The 17,546-nt window shown below is 44.7% G+C and overlaps 2 protein-coding genes across 3 annotated transcripts; one reads left to right on the top strand and one right to left on the bottom strand.

Annotated features, from left to right (window-relative positions):
* Positions 1–763: 763 nt before the first annotated feature.
* Positions 764–9,814, bottom strand: thop1 (thimet oligopeptidase 1). Of its 2 annotated transcripts, none has more exons than XM_041041011.1 (14): positions 9,740–9,814; positions 7,694–7,900; positions 6,092–6,240; positions 5,738–5,842; positions 5,523–5,625; positions 5,282–5,439; positions 4,828–4,963; positions 4,004–4,146; positions 3,508–3,731; positions 3,004–3,205; positions 2,635–2,821; positions 2,149–2,277; positions 1,918–2,054; positions 764–1,070 (listed from the first exon to the last, which is right to left on the bottom strand). In XM_041041011.1, exons 1-14 carry the CDS (start codon positions 9,750–9,752, stop codon positions 909–911), a joined length of 2,055 nt encoding a protein of 684 aa, XP_040896945.1. In that variant the 5' UTR covers positions 9,753–9,814; the 3' UTR covers positions 764–908. The 2 variants fall into 2 exon arrangements, with proteins under 2 accessions (XP_040896945.1, XP_040896944.1); XM_041041010.1 differs by having other exon boundaries at positions 5,738–5,845.
* Positions 9,815–10,760: 946 nt separating this feature from the next.
* On the top strand, positions 10,761–17,523 carry sgta (small glutamine rich tetratricopeptide repeat co-chaperone alpha). The gene is made up of 12 exons (XM_041041150.1): positions 10,761–10,898; positions 12,018–12,164; positions 12,417–12,520; positions 12,678–12,768; positions 12,885–12,984; positions 13,322–13,426; positions 13,881–14,016; positions 14,105–14,167; positions 15,037–15,074; positions 15,163–15,306; positions 15,455–15,577; positions 16,631–17,523. The coding sequence occupies exons 2-11, from the start codon at positions 12,065–12,067 to the stop codon at positions 15,564–15,566; spliced, it is 993 nt and encodes a 330-aa protein (XP_040897084.1). The 5' UTR covers positions 10,761–10,898; positions 12,018–12,064; the 3' UTR covers positions 15,567–15,577; positions 16,631–17,523.
* Positions 17,524–17,546: the final 23 nt, after the last annotated feature.

Raw genomic sequence — 17,546 nt, forward strand, 5'->3', positions numbered from 1 at the left:
CCTTGGACAGATGACAGCAGCAGATGACGAACTGTTTTTCATCTTGTTACACCTGCTCTCTCTCTCTCTGTCTCGTGTGAATCTGTTTGTTCTGCAGTTTCAGCTTCAGGCTGTTTTTTTTTTTTTTTAAGCGGAGCTGTTGACCTGCTGCTCTCTGAGGACGTTACATCATAAACACCTGGGAAACATCACCTCTGTCGCTGCTGATCCTCATCAGACCCTCATCAGTCTATGCTGTCTGTATGATCCCTGTCTGTGGACCGTCTGAAGTGAAGTTAGCGCCCTACATCTGAACCAGCTGAGTAAGAACTGCACTGACTTAGTACTTGGAAAGAGTCTGATGACAGCAGCCATTATAAATCAGTACATTTACACGTTTTCCATACCATACCAAGCTTTGGAGGCTCGGCACTGAGCAGCTTTTTCACCTAACGAGCGCTGATTGATGAGCTGCTCTCCTGAGGCAGAAGCAGAGGAGTTCTCCAGCTCCTGTTACGTCACATTCAGTTCAGCTCTCACACCGATTTGGTCTCAAGGGTTCAACTTATCAATCAGCCCTTGTTTGTTACTTGTATGAGGACGTTCAGTTGTATGTTATGGTTTCCTGTTCTCACCAAATCAAATGGGAAAATAAACCATGAAAGTTGATGTCAAAAACAGAAATGAACCAGTTGTTGTGTGTCAGCCTGTGAGGACGCCTGCTGTCCAGACAGTGAGTAGATTTGTGTTTTCGTGTAACGTCAGGTATTCAGACACAGAAATCGCCTCAAATCATTTTATTTACGGGTCGTTTTTTTTTTTTTCAATGTTGGGTAACATTTTACAGTTTTTTCTAGAAAACCTCTTCAGTCCGTTGTTTTCTGGGAGCCAGTGCTGGGGCGGGGGGTGGAGCCGGCTGCTGTGATTGGTCAGCAGGGACACGGCGTGCTGGCATCCAGCTCCACTGTCAGTCCTTTGCTCAGCAGGAACGCTTCCTGTTTGGGTTCCCGCCCGAGGAACTTCCTCAGCATCTCGGAGGCGTCCTCAGAGCCACCGGGCCGCAGGATGAACTTCCTGTAGTCCAGACCCACCTGGAGGACCAATCAGGAGACAGAAACTCAGTGAGTCAACATCTGCTCTAAAATCCAGGATGAAAATAGCTTCTAAGCGGCTGAGTCAACAATCAGGTCGTCTGTCCCAGCTTTAGCACGGTGTCTCATTTCGTGTCCTTACATCCTTACAGTTGTTATTTTGAGGGAACAAGTGTGTTCACACTGATAATTATGGCAACATGCAGCGTCCTGCTGAGTGTGACACGCTGGACACTTCTCGCCCTCCATGGTCCTCATCTTGGCTGCACAGCTGAAGGAAAGCGACCACCAGCCTGTTTTCAAACTTTGTGAAACTGGAGGCAGAGGAAGCTGCAGATGCTCCAATGGACACACACAACCAGGTAAAAGTAAAAAGCTGTTTTTAAGTCAAGTGAGGAAATGAGCCAGCAGATGTTTTGGCAGGTGATGGAACAGTCACGGTCAGTGGTAAGAGACCTACGGTGGAGTACAGTGTGTCTTATCACATGTGGAGGCCTTTTTGTACAAGAAGGCCACAGCTCCACCTGCTGGCTGCAGAACCAAGTGTGGATAACGAAAAGCGCTCTGAGCGGGAAAACGACAACAACGCGTCCGTCGAAGTCTTTGGTAATGAAAGCAGCTGTCAAGGTGGGGCTGACCACCTGCTGCCACGCTGCTATTTGATTGGCTGTTTGCTGACATGGGTCACGTATGTGTGTTTCCACAATCTGTGCAGCTCACTCAGACGTGCTGCTGGCAGCCAGCTGACGGCTGACTTTATTTGATGTTTATTTGTTGTCTGTTTTTTTTTTTGTGTGTTATTATTTACAGAGCAGATTAACTTCTCAGCCGTGTCCTCAGATCTCACCTTGGGGTTCATGATTCCCTCCTGTTTGAAGCGAGCGTAGAACATGTCCATGGAGAACACCTCACTCCACAGGTAACCGTAGTACTGAGCATCGTAACCGCCAGCCAGGTGTCCAAAGGTCGCCGGCATGTTGGTCCCTGTAAGACACGAAGGAAAGGTCAAGGGTCAGAGAGATCAGAGGAGGATGCAGACAGAGGACAGAAAACTGAAATGAAGCACTGAAGGTGTGACCTGGTGAAGCCGGGACTCCCAGGATGTCCTGACAGAGGCGTCCGTACTCCTCTGCAGGGTCGACCCCGTCCCTGGTGTGAAGAGCTTGATCCACTTTAGCCAGAACGATCTGCCTCAGGTTAAACAGACCTGCGGGAGAGTCACAGCGATCACAGTGAACAACAAAAAACCAGATGTTCCGAGGTAAGTCCTCCTACTTCAGCATCAGACACACGTCACTCCAGTTACAAAGTCGACCCACTGATGCTCAGGTCAAAGTCCACTCGTCGTTATTTCAGCTTATTTGGTGACATGTGCCTGACAGACTAAAGACCTGATGCTGGTCTTTATCACGACAAACATTATATCAGAGCTTCTCAACTTTTTAAGTCTGCTGTAATCATCGTCACCACCAATAATTACAAGCTTTAAGATCCTCTGTCAGTACAGTACTGCAGTAGCAGTGTTTCCTGTGTGGTACTCATGGTACTGCAGTGTAGTATGTACCAGTGTTGGCGAGGCGGGACTTGATGAGTTTGTCCAGCAGCTCGTCGGGGATGCTGTTGCCGGTCTTGTAGTGTCTTGACATCCTCTGCAGAGGCTCCTTCTCCCAAACCCAGTTCTCCAACATCTGAGAAGGGGCCTCCACAAAGTCCCGCTCCACGTGGGTCCCACTGAACATGGCGTAGTCCGCCTGAAAACACAGATTTAGATCAGTCTCAAAAACTAATTCCAACCAAATCCCTTGAAATAAAGAGACATTTTCTGTCTCTACTCACAAGCTGCTGCTCTGACCTACAGATGGATTCAAAGCTGAAAGACCCAAACATGGCGGACCTGCTGAATCCTATCCTGCAGGTTCATTTATCTACTGACCTCAGCGCAGAGCTGGTGCATGACGTGGCCGAACTCGTGGAAGTACGTCTCCACCTCGTCGTGCTGCAGGAGAGACGGAGCGTCGGCGGTTGGCTTGCTGAAGTTGGCCACCATGGCCGCCACCGACATCTGCCGCGTGCCGTCGGGCAGCAGGCAGCCGGGCTGAAGGCCGAAACAGGCGGCGTGACCGTACTTCCCCTCCCTGCCCAGGACAGGTACGAAAGACACTGAGGACAGCTGAGGACTTTTTAAACAGAGCTGACAGACTTTACTGCTCAGTGAGACACAGGTACATGTTTTATTATTGTTATGTACACACATGCATGAAAACATGCATACAGCTTCTCATGTTTTAATTGTTGTTGTTAATGTTTGGTGATCATTGTTTTCCAGACATCTGACGTGAGAACAGCCGGATCTTTATGTTGGACTTCAGTTATGTGTATGAGTGAAAACACTGCTGTCAGAAAAAGTGATTTCACAGCGTCACATGTGAGCGCTCACCTGGGGTAGAGGTCCAGGTAGAACTGGCCGACCACCTGTCCACTGCTGCGGTCCTTCACGCAGTACAGAGTCACGTCAGGATGCCAGACGGCGGCTCCGTCCACCAGCTCAAAGGACAGACCCAGCAGCTCCTGGTAGATGTCCAGAAGACCCTGAGTCACCACCTCCATGGGAAAGTACTCCTTCAACAGGTTCTGATCCACTGCGTACTGAGTCTCCTCCACCTGGGGGAGGGAGGGGGTGAGAAGAGGAGGAGGAGGAGTTTAAGATAAGAAACCATCAGTGTTGTCATGTAACACATTTCTCTATAACAGCCTGATTCAAGCTTTAGATAAAATAATGGAAATGTAGTGAACTTCTACAGGATCTGATTAAATGTGCAGCTGTTTGTTGTTTCAGTCAGAGAAAAGGCAGCTGCTGTAATGTGGACTATTTCCTGTCCAAACACACATTTACTGGCTGCAAGAACCAGGCTGTGCAGGTGTGCAGCTCTTACCTGGGTCATGAAGTAGCGGGTGTCCCAGGCGTGCAGCTCTCCGTTGAAAGGCAGGCCTCTTTTCTGACACTCCTTTTCCTTCAGTTTGAGGATGACTGCCCGCTCTTCATCACCCAGAGGCTTCAGCTTACGAGCCAGCTCCTCTGCAACGCAACAACTGCAACCTCAGACCGCCGAGCACCTGTGTTTATCTTTCGCTCGCAGAGGTAAAGTCTCTCTCTTTGACATGTGGATGCGTCACAGTAGAAATAAAACCTAAATGTTTCCAAACCTTTCACACAGCAGCCGATCAAATGACCAGAAAACATGAAGCCAAGTCTGACGATGTGACAGGATTTTGAACACACGCAGATTTTTGTTTCAACAGTTTGAAGTCGTATCAGGTGAAATGTGTAAGTGACACTGAGGACGAGCACCGTGGAGCTTTGGTGGCTTTTGGCAGGACAGGACATCATTTCACTGTCTGAGGCCCATGACAACATGGATTTATGTAAACTGTCAACTGATGATGTACATTATTTATTAACATAAACTAAACACTGTACTTTTGTATGATTCTGTTACAGAACATAAAGGTGAAGGTTCATCTGACCGTCATGTGTCAGGTAACACGTCCCCTCCCTCAGTGACTGTTCGGCTGTGTGGACGTGAGAAGCAGCCAGGGATCATACTTCTTATGAACAACTGAGGTCAACACTGTGAGCGTGTTCAGGAGCGACTGTTGGAAAACATGCGCCGCTATTCGACAAATGGAAACACCTGATTTCTGACGTGGTCGGACAACACGTCTTACAAACTAGTCACAGCTGCTCTGCAGGACTCACCCAGGAAGTTGGCCACCCTCTTTCCTGATTTGGCCATGTTCATCTCCAGGACGAAGTCGGCGTGCGTGGTGAAGCCGAGCAGAGAACATTTCCGAGCCCGAAGCTCCACCAGCTCCTTCAGGATGACCGAGTTCTCCTGAAAACACACACGGGACATGAAGACAAAGACCGCTGTGTCTCTGCATGGTTCATTAAAGGACAGTTACAGTTCACTGCTGGTCTTTCTGAGCTGATCTATGATGCCTGCTTTACAGCTGACAACTGTTTCCATTAGAATCCAGCCAACCCAGACTTTACGTTTCCCACTGAGAGTAACCTGAAGGTTAAAACATGCTCAGTCCCTGTGGAGTCTGTGGAGTCAGCTATCTGAGAATCTGAACACGCGTTAGCAAACTGTCCCCATGACACAGTTACAGTGTTTAAACAGAGGCAGAGGTTGGTCCTTCTGTCTCACCTCCTTGCAGCGGGAGTTGAAGGCTTCCTCCAGCTTCCTGCGGGTTTCTGGGACGAAGCATTTCTTCATGGTGGGGAAGTAATGAGGATACTTCAGAGTGACCTTCAGCTTTTCTCCGTCTTTCTCCAGAGAGCTCAGGAAGTCCTCGGGGAGGCCGCCTGAAACCAACAGGTCTTAATACACACAGAAGAAGAAGACCAGGTTCGGCTGACTGAAAGGTCCCACAGAGCAGCAAACTCACCCAGCTCGTCTCTGGTGAAGCACAGACTGGTGGTGTCCTCATTCAGGTTCTTGTTGAAATCGATGCACAGGTTACTCAGCTTCTTCTTGATGGTTTTGATCTCCTGTTATGGAGACGGCAGAAATTGAACAGCTGTAAAAGATGTGGTAGCTTTTGTCTGGTTTCAAGCGAGGATTATCTTCTCTGAAATCAGACAGTGCAGAATCAGCTGTCACCTCTTGCGTCTCTTTGGGCAGGTGGAGGCCGTTCCTCTTCCCCAGTTTGATCAGTCGGTCCATGTAACGCTTGGCCTCTGCAGTGAGGCTTTCAGCATCCATCTTCTTCTGCACACAGAAACAAAAACACTGAAACGTGTCCAGCTGTCATCAGAGAGGCTACAAATCCTAAATGAAAAAGGAAATATAAAACACTGCCACTCATGGCTGGTTTTTCACCTCAAACAGACAAAACTGGCTCAAAAATATTCTTTGGAGTTTGACTGTTACTCTCCGTTCACTTGCTTATCCATCCTATCTGTGTGCTGATTGGTCGGCAGCACCATGAGGTCAGTTCTGCGTCTGTCAGCTCACCTCCAGAGCAACGATCCTCTGGTAGACGTCCTCCCTCATGCTCATCTCCACGTCGAACTCCGACAGACACTTGTCGGCCTCGGTGCTCGCCGATCGGACCTCCTTACACGGTGACACGTGCTGCGGGAAGTCCAGCATGTTCCTGTGGACTGAGACGGGGAGATGAGAGGGGTGAGGTCAGTTAGAAGAGACGCCACAGAAACGTCACCGTCATAATTTTTGATTTAATATCTCATGACTTCCATTTAAGTTCTTGCAATTTTTGCTAATTTTTAGTAAATTTGTCTCAGTAATTGTTTCATTTCCATTTAAACTGTCCAAACACAAGAAAATATAAGAATCATTTCACCAAAGTATCTTTTATTGTGTCTTTCATTCCAGTCATTTTCTCTTTTCCTGGCAGAATGAGCTTCCACACTGAGATAACTCTACACTCGTTTTCCTTCTTCCAGGTTCTCACTCATCACGAGAAGCTTTTACACTGATGACACTTTGTGATCTGATGCCAAACTGAAAGCTGCAGTAGAAAATGTTTCCGTGTTTTCAGGTTTTCAGCTGGCTCCAAACAAAGCCTCTGAGTCTATTGTAGCAGCAGCAGCTGGTTCAGCTGCTTTCTCTCCAAACTGCTGATGTGTCTTTACCTTCACATACTGAATCTGCTGACTCAGGGCTTCGCTGTAGAGTTCACAATGGACCGACCTGCCTGTGCGGTCAGGTTCGTGCTGTTTGACCTCTTTACATTCAGGTCCGTCATCTGTCCACTGTACAGTTTGCCGAAATATCTGGACGGTCGATTAAAATGAGCCTGTGACGTGACTTCAGCCGGAGTAAGAAGCTTTAACTCTGGCACCAGAGTCTGATTCAGTTTGAGTCTCTGAAGACTAAAACGTTTTTTTATTGTAAATTTTCAAAAAGCATTTTTGATGTTAGCTCCTCTATTTTCACTTTGTGCACGTCTGTCACAGCCTCCATGTTTGCTTATTGCTGATCTTCTGAATTTCCATTTTTACTTTTTGCAAGGATCTAAATTAAGACCTGCAGACCTGCTGTCCATGCTGCCTCTGTGGGGTCACTTTCCCTCCTCACTGTGACCGGCTAAGCTGTTTGTCTTTACTTTCCCCATCAGGTTTTCTGTTTTCAGACACTGACGTTTCACAGATGTCTGGATTGATGAAATCGGTTTAAATTAAAGTGAAAGGAAATGAGCTGGTGCTGCAGATCTCAGGTTTCATTTCCCAGATTTGGTGAAACGGGTCTCTGATTAACAAACAAACATATATTTTGGCTGATCAATAAGTCACTTGCAGATCCTCACACATCTCATCTTATCAGTTACCAGGTGGTGGTTAATATAAATATTCTGACTTAATATTGGATAACAGCGATGATTTCTGGCACCGGAGGACGTCTTTACTTCAGGGGACACGTCTCAGCAGAGAAAACTAACACGTCTTCACACAAGCTGTCATTAGCTGCAGGTCTAATCAGAGGAACAGGTGGATGTGCTGCCTCTGTAACAGACTCTGAATAATTTGTTTTTTTAATCTTCAGATGTGAAAATGATCAGACTGAACCACATGACAGGCTTCAGCTGACACTGACCGGTGTACTCGACCTCCACGTCGGCGAGGGCCTTCAGCGTGTTCTCGAACGTGACGCTGTCCAGGTCCAGTGCTCCGATGCGGTCGTACACCTTCTTCGTGTTGGCGATGAGCTCTTTGGAGAGCTGCCGGATCTGCTCGGGGTTCAGGTCCCAACGCAGCCGGTTGTCAGAGCAGACCGGCACTGGACTGCCAAACACCACCTCACCTGGGACAAAAACACAGCAGGACAGGTGAGGACACTACGGGACATGATGAGATATTCTGCTTCATCACTCTAATATTTTTATTTTAGATTTCATGGAGCTGGAACACAGAGCATTTTATTTTGACTTGTGTTCCACTGAATTAAATTCAATCTCCCTGGTGATCCAGACGTCTCACACTGAGCCATTCCACACTCAATACTCTGTTCATACTTATGGCTGCATGACTTTTACTTTCTTTTTACTCCCATTCTGCTCAAATACTGTAAAGCTGACTTAATGTATCTAAAGTAAAAGTACTCATGGGTAAAATGGCCCCATTCAAAGATTTGTTTTATAATATAATAAAATATAACATTAGAGCTGCAACAGAAAATGAATCTGTAACTAACTAAGTTCATTGCTGACGTAATTTTTCAGCCAAAAATGACTAAAATCATCTGGTTCTGACTTCTCAGATGTGAAGGATTGTGACTTTCCTTATGTCAGGAGACTGAATATCTCTGGGTTTCTGCGAATAGAACTGCTCCAAGTCACAAGTAGATTTTTTTTTTCAACAAATGAATTAATTGCGCTAGTTAAAGGCAGCTTAACTCACAGTGACGAGTGACTGTTCCTTCATTTTTCTGCACCTCTTAGATGCTTTAAGTGAAGCCTTAATACTGTCTGACACCCACTTTCAGATTCATTTTATTTGTGAAATTCAGAAAAATTAAGATCTAACTGCTTTTCTCTCTTTTAGACCCCACCGGACCAGGTCTTGTTCAAACACCTTTGCAGCTAAAGGCAAATGATCCACTCATTATGTATCACAGTGCAATAAAATGTAATATCTAAAGGTATTCACAAAAACACACGTAGTGACAGAGCAATGTGAGGCTCTGTCTCTTCTGTTAGATACTCCATCCTTTTGTAAATGTACCACACTATACCACAGCAGAGAGAACCAGCACAGCTCTGATAGCAGAGTACTAAGGACTATCATGAGGATCAGTCAGAACCTCACTGACATCAGTCCCATCACTTTCCACAGCAGCGTGTTGAGTTAAAGCCACACCTGTCCATTCTGCTCTCTTTCTGTCATTGGAGCTGATGGAGGAGGATGACCAGGAGACAGTTGGTTTGGATTTAGGTTAGGTGGTTTTTGCCCAGGGTATCACACGACTCAGCCAGCTCTTTACATTTTCAAAGCTATTGAGGAGTTGTGGGAGGTTGCTCAACCGGTCTACCTGAGTTTTGTTAAGACTCAACCAGTCCTTACATAATCAGAGTGAGGGCTGTGTTCAAAGTCTCTGCGAGAAGTCAAACGCATTTAGGGGATGAACTAGACGAACTGAATGGTTTCTCAATTAAACCATGATAACTGTGATTGGAAAGAGGCTGCAGACAACGTTCCACCTAAATGTCTGTGACAGTAAGACTCAGCACTGTAGGTTAAAGATGAAGTTACAGATCCTCATGAGAGAACACACTGCTCAACATTTAGTTAGCTTAGCTCGGTGAATAAGCAAAGCGAGCTAACATGCTGCAAAGGAAAAAGAAAACAAAACATGCCAGAACTAAGGAGAACAACCCGCCGTTTTAACCCACATAACGGTCTTTTCTCTTTTTGTCCACTAAGCCGATAAGCGGCGTTATTCTGCAGGTGAATTGAAATCACCTGGCTCAGGTAGCTGTAGCCTGCAGAGCAGCAGCTAGCTGACGTTAGCGCTAAGACTCACGTTAAAGCGAACTAACTGTAAACCATCACCGAGATGAGAAGAGGGTTAACCTGCTGCTAACAGGCGTAATTTCACCGCGGACTCAGTCAGTTACATCAAAAACATCGGAGGATTACCCACCTGTCGGCCCCATAGCTACTAGATTACGTGCAGATTCGTTAGTGTGGTTCAATGTCTGAGATTCAGAGTTAAAGCGGTTCGAGGGGAAAATAACTTCCGGTTTTCGATTTTCAAAATAAACTCTGACCGAGGATTGTCCATACAGTCTATGGGATTATCTCTAAAGAGCAAAACCATAAGTAACAAACTGAAGATTTACAGTGAGACACAGAAAGACGTTTATGTCCAATGACTCAAACTTTCTACATTTTGCCATTTATTGTTTTATTATACATTATTCGTTTTTTGTTTTTTCTTTACTGCATCTATCCATCTTGTCTCATCTTACATGTATATCCCTTCCTATTACATCTTCTTGCAGTCAGTTTAAGGTAAAAACATGTCAAAATACAAATTTAGTCAAGACCAGCATCAATGTCATTCAATCATGACATAAACTTTTCTCCAGCCAAATATATAATTTCAAAGAAGACAATGTTAATTGTGCGGATTCAGAAAAACACAGACAAAAGACAAACAAACAAACAAACAAACAAACAAACAAAACAAAAAAACTAAAGGGTCAACAACACAGCTAAAGCAACAGAGCCAAATCTATCTGAAACTATCCTCAACTAAAAGTGGTTTAAACTACTAGTCCACTAGCCTATGGATTGGGCCCCTCCAAGTGATCATCAGATAAATGTGAGGGGTCGTCAAGTGATTAAAATAAATAAATAAATGAATAAATAAATAAAATAATAATATTAATAATAATAATTTCTAATACACAAGTTCCTGAGATTTTTCTAAACTTTTATTTAGTTGTGAAGTTGTGGATAATTCCAGTTATTTAAATGAAACCACGTGAGATGTTTGGAGAGGGAATCACTCTTTTTACCGAAACTGCGGACAACTTATAGGGATTTTTTTAATTACATTTTGACAAAGTGTAGTAGCGTATTAATTTCGAGTTTATCATTTTTAATCTGAAGGCAAGTTTGCCCTGTATCCGGTTTTTGCTGCTGACTTGATGTCAACAGCACCACACCGGCGCTTTCACATGACCTCATAACTCCGCGACAAGCTAATTAGCTAACTGACTGCTACGACAACTCGAAGCAGAGAAGCAAACGTCAACTCTCCGATACCGGGATACTCTACATCGGAAAGACAGCTGGTAGGAAAAAAAACGCGTAACCGTATGATCGTGTTAGATCTGGCAGCATGACAGTTTCTTGTTTACGGCAGCATCGTTTCAGTCAGCGGAATGTGATCAGCTACCTAGCTAGCCGCTAGCATCGTGTCGCTGTGGCTGAGAGAACACGTCACGCCAAGCTCTTTTCAAATTTCTGAAAATAGAACACGGTTTTGATTCTGAGTAGAAACGTGCATCTGTTAGAACGGAAGTCAGGACGTGCAATAAACTGACAAGAACCAGTGTTTAATTCGGCATAAGTTACATACATAAAATGACATTTATATTCATACAATCACATTTTCTGCATTTGTATTTGGTTTACCCGTCGTTTTAGCAGTTACGTCAGTTGCGTTAGGTGATGACTTGCTTAAATAATAAGTCAATTGTTTGAGGCACATTCTGTTGAAGTGAATTCCCATAGTCAATTATCTGCCGAATTTCACTACAAGCTATCGGCGTTTTGCCCTATTTACTGAATGTCCTTAAAACACTCAACCTTCCGCTGTTGAGTCAGCGTTAAACTGCTAGAATTTCGACTGGAGTTTGGTGGAACTTTATTTTCGAAGTTACGGTACACACGCGTAAATGAAGCGTGCGTTTGCTGATTGGTTGGCATGCTAGCATGCCAAGCTAAAATGAACATTTGTTCATAGAAAATGAGTTAGAGCTTAAAGTGACCTCGGTGATTTCAAATGCCACTAAGTCCCACAAGTCCTCTTATTATCCCTGTGGTAGGCAACTCGTGTCACCCTGATTCATGTACAAAGATAGTATGTTAGCTGGCAGCCGTCAGCGTCACTGAGTCAGTTACACTGAGCCTGAGCTGCGAGAATGTTCTCCAGGCTAATGCTAAAGGGAGGAGGTCAACGGAGAGAAGCAGCAGTGAACCGTTGTAAGAAGAACAACAACCCTGTAACACTAAGACATCCGCTCACAGACAAATCACATTTACGCCCCATTGTGAAATAACACCTACATGTCTTCCATCGAATCCGATCAAAATAAAGACACGCTGAAGCTGATTCTGACATGAGTGTTAGTGTATTTGGCAGCTGTATGACTTTCACCATGGTATCATCTTGTTGCTGTTATTTGCAGGGTCTCCCTCCCTCAGTGAACACAGAGAGGTCTGAGCCTCCATCACCATGACAGACAACAAGCGTCTCGCCTTCTCCATCATCCAGTTCCTGCACGATCAGCTCCAGTCAGGGAATCTGTCCTCAGGTGCCCAGGAGAGTCTGGAGGGTGAGTCCTCTTTCAACATGAGCCTGAGCTCCTGTGGGATACATGACCAAAGCATGTGGGTCTTCAATCTGGTTTTGGTTGAAGGAACAGTTTTGTTGTTGGTTCTGCTTTTGTTCCCGCTGTTCTCTGCCTGTTTTGGGAGTTGAGCACCTGGAGCTAAGTTTGGACTCTGCTCCAGGGATGATACGAAACCTTAATCTGACTGGAGTTTATGTGATACCTCCCTGTTAAACTGATCTTGTTATTCTGCAGTTGCTGTCCAGTGTTTGGAGACGGCGTTTGAAGTGTCAACCGACGATCAGAGCCTCGCCATCCCCATGACGTTACCGGAGGTCTTCGCCTTAGCCACAGCCAAGGTAGAGGCAGAGAAACTGTCTTCTATCAGGTCTACTTGTTGGTGACACTCATTTTATACATTCAGGTTACATGAAGGGCTGAGCTGACTCTGACATGTTAAGTAGGTGGAGTGCTCCTTCTGTAACACCTCACAGCGTTTCTGTCTGTTTGTGCCAGCATCCAGCTCAGTCACAGGTCAACAACAACTCGCCTCCAGACTCCATCAGTGAGGAACAGAGAGCTGAGGCAGAGAGACTGAAAACCGACGGTAAGACGAGGCTGGTGTCCACAGAGATCGCACAGCTGGGTTTTTAAAGTGGATTCGGTTTTTTGTCTCGGTTTTATTGTGCAGTAATAAGTTAGTGCCTTCTGTCTGGACTGCAGGTAATGACCAGATGAAGGTGGAGAACTTTGCAGTTGCTGTTGAGTTTTACTCAAAGGCCATCGCCATCAACCCTCAGAACGCCGTCTACTACTGCAACAGGTCAGTGCGGTGACTGGTCTCCTTCAGTCTGAAGGGCGTCACAAAGACGAGATAAAGCTCAGATGTTTCTAACTTTCATAGTAAAATATCAAAAATGAACACATTCCTGCACCTTGTTGTGTTGATCCAGACACATTCAGAAGACAATATACTGGATTTAAACCTGCGTTAACAGATAAAACCACACCGATCACAGGTTACTATTCAGTCTTACTGATAGTAACAGTAACAGTAACATTTCTTTAACTTTATCTTAAAGAAATGACAAAAACTATGCAACTCTAATTATGTTATGTACTAATAGCGTAAGACGTTGACATGCCTTTTTCCTGTGCAGGGCTGCAGCCTACAGTAAACTGGGGAACTATGCTGGAGCGGTGCAGGACTGTGAACAGGCCATCAGCATCGACCCAAACTACAGCAAAGCCTACGGGAGGATGGGGTAGGAAAACAGCTGCTTCTCTCATTCGCTGTTCAGATGAACATCAAGCTCTTTCTGTAAAGAAGCAGAGAAAGAGCTCGATGTTCATCAGAGCTGCAACCTGCAAAAACCCTCAATGTTTCAGTCTTTCTCCTGAGCAGCTCGACACTTCCAGGCTCCCGTACCTTAACCACCTCTGTTGTCAGGTGAAGCACGTCTTCTGTCCTCTGGTAACTGTCACAGTGTTTAAAGGAAAAGAATGGCTGAGGTATAAAACTACCTGGAAGTCTTTAGTTCACATTCTCAGCATTTGAGTATGAAAAATGAAAACTGTGTCAGAGGGAGCTGAACAGAGTCGTCGTGCGTTTTCAACCATGAGCAGCAGGAGGGAGATTATTAACCCACTGACATTTTTAAAGATGTGAGGAGCAGTTATTATCCCTGATGCATCTCTGGTTGTGTCGTTGTGTTTCAGTTTGGCTCTGGCCAGCCTCAACAAACACACAGAAGCAGCGAGTTATTATAAAAAAGCACTGGAGCTCGACCCTGACAACGACACCTACAAAAGCAACCTGAGGATCGCGGAGGAGAAGATGGAGACCTGCAGTCCAGTAAGACCAGACGACAGACAGTTCAACTGAGCAGAGGCTCTCTGAAGGCTTTGTGTTCATGTCTGTGTTCTCTCTCTCTCTCTCTCAGACAGCAGGGATGGGAGGAGTAGATCTGGCTGGTTTGCTCAGTAACCCCAGCTTCATGAACATGGTGAGACTCAGACTCTGTTTGTTTCAGCTTGTTTCTTCCTGCTCCACAGTCTGCCACAAATTCTTGTCTGGTTCTGCCAAGGGACACATGGACATTGACTGCCTTCATCCGATGAAGGGGACACCACGTTCACAGTCACTGAAAATGGGTTCAACAGTGAGGATGGTGTTAGCAGACAGCACAACACATAAATCAGCCAGTGGATTAGTGTATGTATGAAACGATGAACCTACAAACCTTTTACTCAGCTTTCCAGAGTTTTACACTGAGTCTTGGCTCGTTGTTTATCTGTTTACTGTTCATGGCTCTCACAGCAGCAGCTGTTTTCAGAGAAACATCTGTAAAAAGCCTCTGTCCTCGACCTGCTGAGCAGCAGACAGCAGACAGACTCAGTCAGAGAGCAGCTGGTAAACATGGTGGAGCATTTAGCGGCTAAAGAGACAGATATTATCCTCAGGAGCTGGTGGAGAGTAAACACAGAGCTAAAAGAGAGGGAACATATCAGCTTAAAAGGCTGTTTTGTGATCGGGTTTAAGTTTATTTTTCAGCTTCTCAGCTTATTGTTTTTCTTTTTAATTCTTAAACAGTCTGTCGGTATCAGCATTAACATTCCAGAGCAGGTCGAGCTCTGCTGTTAGAAACTCTAGATAAGGCCATTTACCACAAGGACACCAGCTGTGGTGGCTTGAAGATTAGAGAAGCAGACTCTTTAGTGCAAAACAGTAACCAGCTGAAAGACCTTTCTATATGGTGTTGTTGTTACAGTGACGTCTGAGCAGTGGGGAGTTGTGTTATTTTCCTTATCTGACTGTTTATTTAACGTTATATTGGTGTTATTCTACCTTTTTTTTGTGGGTTTGTCTCCACAGGCGTCGTCTCTGATGAACAACCCTCAGGTTCAGCAGCTGTGAGTCAGTTTTCGTTCTTGTTCAATCGCTGTTTTCTTCCCCTCAGGTTTGTTCAGGTTAACATCCCATCTGCTCGTTCTCTTCCAGGATGTCAGGGATGATGTCCGGAGCGTACGGTGGGATGGGGGGAGGAGGTGCCGCCCCTGGAGCCACTGCCCCCAGAGCCGCGGCCCATGGAGCCGCTGGCCCCGGAGCTGCCGGAACCGGAGATTTATCCGGACTGATTCAGGCGTATGTACCTGAGACGGATTAAAGTGTAATGACAATCGTAATACACATTTTTCCCAGCAGGTGTTTTGTCACGTCACGGTAGAAGGAGCTGGGTGAGAGAGTGTTGGTGGGTTGTTGTTTATGGCTGTTTTTGCTGTTTGTGTTACAGAGGTCAGCAGTTTGCTCAACAGATGCAGCAGCAGAACCCAGAACTCATCGAACAGCTGAGGAGTCAAATCCGCAACCGAACGCCCAGCTCCGGAAACGAAGAGCAGCCGTGACATTGGATACGGTAAATACTCCCTCTGATTACTGTCAGTCTGAACAGGACAAAGTGCTCACGTTAGTTTCTCTAAGCTGCTGTTTCCAGGTCAGTTTGTCCAGGGGAGACGTGTGACATTTACCTGATCACAGATTAGAGACGCCTGATCCCTGTCTTTACTGTCCCGCATGGACACAGTGAAGAAGAGACATAAATTAGAGGAAAGATTTAAAGAAAGAAGAAACATGGGATTTGTAGAGTAACAACAAAAACAAGAAGAGCCAGTGAGTTAAAACATATGACAACAGGTTAAATCAGCAAATAAGAGAAAATAAAAAATAAGATGATAGGGCAGGCTTTAGATAGGTTTCCTCAAAGCAGCTGCATTCTCACTGTGAAATTAAATTGTTATATATATATATATATATATATATATATATCATTATAAATAAACAGTTTTACTCAAAATGATTTACTTTTTAATTTACAGAAGAAAAAAGATCTTTCAATAAATAATAAGAATATAGTGATAATTTCTTGTTCACTAATCCTTTCATTCACTGTTTGCATTAAAAACCTGCAGCTAAGGAGCCAAGGTGCTTAAACTAACAACTAATGAGTTTGATCCACAAACTGGAAACAAACAGAAAATCGACAAAGCAGAAAGTATCTGGAGCAAGTCAGAGTATTCATTTGTGTTAGAGACAAAAACTGTTCTCAGAGAACAACGTGGAAACAAGCATTGTTCTAAATTTATCAAGACAACAGGTGAACATGGAGGAAACATGAGTTTTTATCAACAGCAAATTAAAACAGGAGCAGATGAGAAAACAGGGAAGAGTCTCACTGAAATCTGATCGAACAGAAACGAGAGAAATGAGTAGAAACAGTCCCATCTCTAATAAACCTGCTCCAAACAAAAGACTGGTCAGTGACTCTAGAGCGAGACCTTCTTCAGATCAGCTGCAGTTTCAAGTCACACTTTGATGTTACAGATGTTCGATGTTTGACTTTTCTTCTTAGTCGTCTTGTCTCCTTTTTATTTGAGTGATTAACCTTTCCGATGTCCTCTGTGTGTTTCAGGCTGTGCAGGTTCATGTGTGGAGGAGACGTACCGACCGTCTGCCCTTTTTTTCTTTCTGATTTGGATCATTATAACACGAAGGACTAAAAGGAAGTTTTTGTTTGTTCCATCACTGAATAATTCCTGCATGAGAGAGAGAGAGAGGCCTCCGTTTCATTCAGGAGCCACGTCACCAAAAATTACACCCACTTCCTGCGGCGCTGTGTGGTTTTTAGGAAGAGCATTTTGATGCAACACTTTGATATCAAAGAGATTAATTGGAAGAAATCAGGTTCTGACCCAGATGTGAAACAGCTGTAGTAAAGCAGGTCAGCAGAGTCAAAACAGAAGCTTGAAATGTCTTTTTTTCTCTAAAAGCTACACAGTGTAACTTTAAATGCAATTTCTGGTCCAGTACCTTGTTTATGGTGTGAGTGTGAGTGAGCGAGCGAGCGAGATATCAGGGTTAATTTAGTGTAAATGAATGAATTGTGTGTGTGGCAGGTGAAACTCCTCGGTCACCTGTGAGGAGGCACTGAGCTGTTTAAACACAGTGTGGGAATTAAAAAGAGCATCTCAACATTTTACACCGTCCTGTCTGACGAGTTTTCCCTCCCGCCAATCAAATATCCTGAGGTTTGTTTTCCTGGGTCGCAGGAAACTCACAGAGACAAACAGATCGCATGTAATATACACATTACCTCAGCTGTACGAGGGGACTGCGGAGAAGTGCGGTGGTGATTTACAGCAGCTGTGAAATGAGTGAAGTATGAAGGTATGAACAATAGGTAGAAGGTGAGTAGTAACACATTCAGGTCTGATGTAGAACCTGTACAGTTGTACACAAAAGTTTGGGTAAATTTCATGTTTAGTTGACTTATGAAGTAAAATGTTATCAATAAAAATTGCAACAGTCAAATGTTAATTCACTGTTCA

The sequence above is a fragment of the Toxotes jaculatrix genome, chromosome 6 (assembly GCF_017976425.1).
Source record: "Toxotes jaculatrix isolate fToxJac2 chromosome 6, fToxJac2.pri, whole genome shotgun sequence".
Classification (NCBI taxonomy): domain Eukaryota; kingdom Metazoa; phylum Chordata; class Actinopteri; family Toxotidae; genus Toxotes; species Toxotes jaculatrix.